At 35.3% G+C, this 7091-nt stretch overlaps 1 protein-coding gene across 1 annotated transcript in view; it reads left to right on the forward strand.

Annotated features, from left to right (window-relative positions):
* The first annotated feature begins 3673 nt into the window (after window positions 1–3673).
* LOC107674365 (OTU domain-containing protein 5-A) overlaps window positions 3674–7091 on the forward strand; it is a 32885-nt gene continuing 29467 nt past the window's right edge. Inside the window, exons 1-2 of the mRNA XM_016468322.1 lie at window positions 3674–4461; window positions 6280–6373. Coding sequence (XP_016323808.1) covers window positions 3889–4461; window positions 6280–6373 — 667 coding nt within the window. The 5' untranslated portion in view covers window positions 3674–3888. The remainder of the gene's footprint in view (window positions 4462–6279; window positions 6374–7091) is intronic.

Below are 7091 nucleotides of genomic sequence, written 5' to 3' on the forward strand. Positions count from 1 at the left end.
TCATGTAGGCCTATGGTTCTTCTGTTGTGTATCAGCAAATTACATCTATCCGGATATTGATGAATATAACCAAATTCAATTTTTCATATATCAAAAGTGTTCTTTAAGGGTTTACCTTTACAGGTGCACTCAGTAATTTTCCCCCATTAAAAACGTTGCAACCCTAAAGAAATTATTATTATTTTTGAAAAACATTAAATAAAGACTCCAGCCATATTGGTAGCTTAATAAAAGCTATTTTACTTTTTACATGGACATCACATGACCAGATGTAATCACCAGATATAATACTAATTACTTTATTGTGAAAATGCACCTGTTTTCTGATACTGTCGCTCACAGGATTCATTTATTGTTGATGAGTGTGACTAGTGCATTTAGCTTTAGCATGATGCTGCATCCACATTGCTAAATATCAGTGTACTGTAAGTCCAATAAGGCTGTCAGTGCAACATCAAATGAAAAAAAGAATTACTGGGTGCACTTTTGTTATGTATTATTTGAACCAAAGATGAGACACATTTTCAATAGTTCAATAGTCACTGTCAATGAGATGTCATGGTATATTTAGCTCTAAAGTACAGTGAGGGAAAATATCTATCATATACAACACTTCTTGATTTTCTTGATTTTTCTGCTCAGTTTTTGAGCTATTTGTTGCAAGTGTTGTTTTTTGGTATTTTATGCTGGATAACATTTTCTTTATTTTAGTTTCTAATTTAAGGGGATAGAAAATACAGACAACGTCTAGAATTGACGTGAGCAGTCAGTTCTAATGTGAAATGTTGTTCATACAGATGTCACATGTTTTTAAGATGTTCCTTCATCACTGACTGTAAATCACATTGTGTGTTATAACTTCACTTTAGATTAAGCATTAAATGTATCACTACAGCTCTGCCCTCTAGTGGTGGAGGACACTAATGACGTCTCACTCGATTTACTGTATCTCAGTGAATAGCAGGGTATTTTGTAATAGAGAAAATAATTGTTATATTTCAATTGTCAACAATAATGGTTTTACACTGTTAAGGCGTGTTGTGACGTCCGTGCGCAGTAGTTCAGGAGAAATGCCTGTCTGAAGAAACATTTGAGAGAAATAAACACAATATCACTACAGCTATACAGCTTCTCTTTTTTTGTATTCCCTTGAAGATTACTCTTTTTGTTCAAATATATCTAAAACAGTGCTTTGTTCTCTTGCTTGTTCTCTTTTAGATGATGTTTATAACCAGAGAAGATTTCCCCTTAAAGCAAAAAGGGACTAGATCACTGCACAGTGTACAATAAATGTGTAATGTAATATGTATAACAATTTTTAATAAGATCAATGGAAATATTAACAAATTTCACAGTTCCTCCAGAGATACATGTTACCCCAGCATAACATGATTCATCGTTAACTTTTAATTATGATTCATAAATTAATCAATTAGGTTTTAGACTTTTCAGTATAAGAACTTATTAGAAGTTCTAAATCAATACATAAACCCAGATATGTATGAAATAAACGCAATTACATTTTGATCTATTGAGAAACATTATTTCAAGGGTTTATAAGTATTGAAGGAGCTTTTATTGTCTTCTCTTTCTGAAATATAAAATGTCATCTCTATTCTATTCTATTTAGTACTGTAGAGTAATTGAAACATACACAGCATTACAGAAGCACGCAAAACTGGTTGAGGTGGTATAAAATAATATTTTATTAATTTTCAAACATAGAACGTAAGGTGCAATGGCTTGTGCAACTGCAGTGTTTGATTTTAAAAGACCAGAAAGTTAACATGAAGCACAACTGTTTCAGTGTTTTTACTATATTGTACTATAAGCTACAATAATAAGTGTCCAAGAAGCATTTGAACACACTGACCAAAATTTTAATATAAATGTTATTGCATTAGAACACAAAATATGAAAGGATCCAGCATTTATTTAAAAGAAAGACAGTACAAGTACATCACTTTTTTAAAAATTTATATATATTGCATTCAGAAAAATGTTCATTACAAAAGTAAAATCGGTTGCAAATGTTTCACTTTGACTTTAATGCTTGAACTTTAATGTGGTTAAACCTCAAATCTGCATTCAAAATAAAACATAGAACGTAAGGTGCAATGGCTTGTGCAACTGCAGTGTTTGATTTTAAAAAGACCAGAAAGTTAACATGAAGCACAACTGTTTCAGTGTTTTTACTATATTGTACTATAAGCTACAATAATAAGTGTCCAAGAAGCATTTGAACACACTGACCAAAATTTTAATATAAATGTTATTGCATTAGAACACAAAATATGAAAGGATCCAGCATTTATTTAAAAGAAAGACAGTACAAGTACATCACTTTTTTAAAAATTTATATATATTGCGTTCAGAAAAATGTTCATTACAAAAGTAAAATCGGTTGCAAATGTTTCACTTTGACTTTAATGCTTGAACTTTAATGTGGTTAAACCTCATTAGGGTTATACTTTGAAATATAACCCTCATAAAGCATTCAAAATCTGTATACTATTTTCGGATTCAGATTTTCATGCTGCAATGGTTCGTCAGTAGGTGTACATATTCATGTCTATCAAGTATAATCGGTTTCATAAGTGCGTGAAATCTGCATTCAAAATCTGTATACTATTTTCGGATTCAGATTTTCATGCTGCAATGGTTCGTCAGTAGGTGTACATATTCATGTCTATCAAGTATCATCGGTTTCATAAGTGCGTGACATATGGGGAGATCATTTTACAAAAAGTATTTTTGACACCTAATGGTAGCCTACTCCATACATCACCGAGTCCGAAATTAGTTACCTGAACCTGAAATTTAAAAAAAATGTAATTAAATAAATCTGAAGTGGTTATGTCTTAAAAAATAATTGTAAATAAATCTGCAAATGAATGAATGAATGAATGATGTGAATTTTGAGAATCTTAAAGCATTTGCAAATATTTGTTTCCTTACTAAAAACGAAGTATTTTTGATTTTTTTTATGTATCTCTTCCAGGTCAAAATGGACTCAAATGTATTATTGCGTTATGAGGGTTAAAATATTTTTTACACTGTAAAAACCACTCTTTTTTTAGTATTACTGGAGTATGTTTTACAGCATTCATTTTTTCTACTGCAAAATTTCACGTTTAATTCAATGTTACTTGCATTATTTGTGAAATTTACTAGCAATTTCTAAGTGAAAATCACTTCCATATCATTTTTGACATTGTACAGCTATAAATTCATAAGCACACTTGCTGTAAAATGGTAGGCCTATGTGAAAACATGACCTGGGTTTTACCCATTTGAACTGATTCCAAGATTACCACGTCAAATTACATTTTTAAAATGATAATATTATCTGAAGACAAAGGGTATTTGGCATTTTATGATTATCAGGGTGTCCAAAAGTAATGGATCTGAAATGGCTCCACTTGGTAGTGATGCAGTGATTTGAATTCCACTGTCACCATTTCATTCGGGTTTAATAAACACTCATAATAAACAGATTATAGGCACTAAATGCCAGAGGTGGACTCTAGTTACTGGACCATAAAATGCTGACCAGCAAACAAAATACACGAATGAATGAATGAACGAACAATTCAACGGTCAGCTTCTGAAGCAGAGCACAGTAGAGGCGGAGCAAGCAGCGAGACGGAAATGACGTACCGGTGACGTCAGCTGTATGTTGATGTTGTGTGGCAACAGCAGGACAGAGGGACGGAAGACGGTTTGTTTTTGTTCTGTTATCCGCCGTTTTCTCCCTCAAAACCACCTCATATTGAATTAAATTCGCTCCGGGGCGACAGGAGCGAGTATTACGACGTAAAAGACGCTCAAGTTTAAATGTTAAAACGCGTTCAGAGTCGTTAAAACGGTCACCCTCCCTGAGCGGTCATGACGATCCTGCCGAAGAAGAAGCCGAACTCATCGGTCGGTGTGCCTGATCACCCCGACGACCCCGACCGCCGGACCGGCTCCGACCCGCACCAGCACCAGCACTCCCACGGGGTCCGGCCAGGTGCGAGGCCCCGCGCTTCCCCGCCACCCTGGTCATATCAAGCCGCTCCGCCGCCGTCCAGGGAGGACAGGCGGACTGAATCCAGCTCCCGGCCGCAGCAGGCCTCTCCTCCGCCGGTGGGCGCCGGGTCTCCGGTTGGCCCGGGGGATGCGACAGGGATGGCGTGCGTGTCCGGGGGTCGGGCGGAGCTGTCAGGTGGGGTAGGCTGTGGAGGTGGGATGGGAGGGTGCTGCTCGGGGCCTGGGCTCAGTAAGAGGAGGAGACAGGCGAGCTGCTCTGGTGGGGTGGCCGGTGGAGGGACCGGTCCCGGGGCGACAGGGGGAGGAGGCGGCAGTGGAGGAGGAGGGGGTACCAGTCCCGAGCAGGAGGAAGGAGCTGGGTATAACAGTGAGGATGAGTACGAGAATGCTTCGAGACTACAGTCAGAGGATCCAGCGACTGTTGAACAGGTATGTGGATGGATGATGTCAACAATAGATATGTCGATGGATGGATAGATAGATAGGCAGAAGGATAGACAGAACAATGAATGAATGGATGTATGTATGTGTGGATAGATAGATAGATAGATAGATAGATAGAATGATAAGATAGTCTAGATAGATAGATAGATAGTTGTACAGACAGTTAGATAATGAAATGATGGATAGATAGATTAAATGAGGATGGATAGACAGAAAAACAATATGTAGATAGACGGACAGATAAACACACTGATGCAGATACTGTATAACTGAAGATGCATCATGTCAATGACATAAAATGACATGATAAATTATGAAAGACTTGTGGCAGTTTTATATGCTGTGCCCAGCATTAATTGCTTTGTCTCTCAGTATAAAGATGTAATGCATGTTTTCCATTAGACTGCACTCAGCATGCATGGTATTACGGATGCAGAGGTTTGTCTAAAATCTGTGTTTTCCATTTTATTAATTTTGTTTGTTTGTTTTATTCTGTCTAATGAAATGAAAGAATAAAACGTTAACCATGTATTCAATCTTCTAAGATGTAAACAAATTAAAATATAGCAATTAATTTACAATAAAACATTGAATTTTTATTCTTTGTCATATATGATGTTTATAACAGTATAAATTAAAACATGGATTAAAAATATGGTTATATGATATTCCTTAAAATAACAATATTATTACTTGTTACTATTAATAATAATAATTTAATAATTAATTATTATTAATTATTTCTGCTGTGTAATAGGCTGTTATATTAATCCATTCATTATATTGTAAAGAAAAAATTTAATAAATCGCTTCTGAAACAACTTTCAAATTCAGTTTTGACACCATACTGGTATGTAAAGGCCACATTTCATGATCTTACAAATTCCCAGTGGATAAAATCAATGCCTGTCTTACATTTTTACATTCTTATAAAGGAGTTACTTTATTCAACTCCTATTTATTAAAAGTACAGTGGGTTGCAAATTGTTCATGTTGACATTAATGCTTTAACTTTAATAGATTAACGTTGTTAGGTTTGTTAGGTTTATACTTCAGATTAATATCTTATCCTCATATAAATTCATAAATACTTTTGCTGTGAAATGATATACTGTCTGATACATGACTTAGGTTTTCTAACATTTTTAAGAGTTGTTTCCAAGACTATTACATTGTTTTTGCATTTTCAACAAAACATTTCATGTTAGATGGAGAGAGAGAGACAGATAATGAGGCATTTGGCCATTTGTATAAAGCTGTTCAGTCATAACATATATTTGTATGGCTATTTCATTTTAGATTTCCCTATGAAATATTTAGAATGGGTTTTCATTTGTGAGTAGAATAATATCTGGTCAACATTACTTGAAGAGTTTTGTTATACAACACAGATTGTAGTGACCATTGGTGTTATTATTATTATTATTATTATTATTATTATTATTTCTATGATCGTTTGAGAAATGCAACCCCTTTTAATCATATCCAAACCTGTCTTTGCCCAAACATTGATCATTGTTTATAAATTTTATAATGATTGAAGAAAACACACATTATTGGTATCATCTCCAATTCATGATCATTTGTGACCAACCAAGTTTGGTAAATAAACATGACCTTGTTTGTCTATAGGAGTTTTGATGCTGCTTGTGCATAATAATGTGAGCTGCCTTGTGATGCTCTTGAAAATTTGAGAACTTAAGCTGTAGCATTAGAACTTAAGCATTAGAAGTCTGTCTGTTTATCGAGCACATTATAATAAACCCCCACTGTGTCTATTCTGAAATTCTGCCTCTTTTACAGCAGGAACACTGGTTTGAAAAAGCGCTCGGGGAAAAGAAAGGATTTGTCATCAAAAAAATGAAGGAAGATGGTGCCTGCCTCTTCCGAGCTGTTGGTGGGTACATTATTAACCACCTGATGTTCACTTGAAGTCAAAAGATTTAGTAGATGTTATCTAATTCATCTATTGACCATCATCTAGAACCTGATTGCCATTTTCAGCTTGGCATAATGCTATCTTAGACAAAAATCATAATTGTCGATTATTCCCTTGGAATTGTAATTGCGATTATTAATTACGATTATCAAAATTTACATTGAATGATGTTTATACCATTGCTTGATGCAACTGCATGCCGTATTTTTTATTTTGAAAAACCATTAGTGCTTTTCTATAGTATTAAAGGGGTCATATGATGCGATTTCAAGTTTTCCTTTCTCTTTGGAGTGTTACAAGCTCTTGGTGCATAAAGAAGATCTGTAAAGTTGCAAAGACTAAAGTCTCAAATCCAAAGAGATATTCTTTATAAAAGTTAAGAGTCAACCACGCCTACCTAAAACGGCTCATTCTAACACGCCCCCACATGTCTACGTCACGATGTGGGAAGATTTGCATAACGCCGCCCAAATGTTCACGCAAAGAAAGAAGGCGTAACTTTTATTCTCGCTGTAGTAGTATTGTTGTTGCCGCCGCCGCCATGTTGTGAAGGCGTTGTGTTTCGTTGTGAAAGCGAAACTATTTTGTTTGGACTTCCAAAAGAGCATGATATCTGCTTCGTCATGCCTAGAGCTGATCCGTGCTGGTCGCTGAGGAAATACATCAACTTCACGCT

This window comes from Sinocyclocheilus anshuiensis, unplaced genomic scaffold (assembly GCF_001515605.1).
Source record: "Sinocyclocheilus anshuiensis isolate Anshui unplaced genomic scaffold, SAMN03320099.WGS_v1.1 scaffold188, whole genome shotgun sequence".
NCBI classification, from domain to species: Eukaryota; Metazoa; Chordata; class Actinopteri; order Cypriniformes; family Cyprinidae; genus Sinocyclocheilus; species Sinocyclocheilus anshuiensis.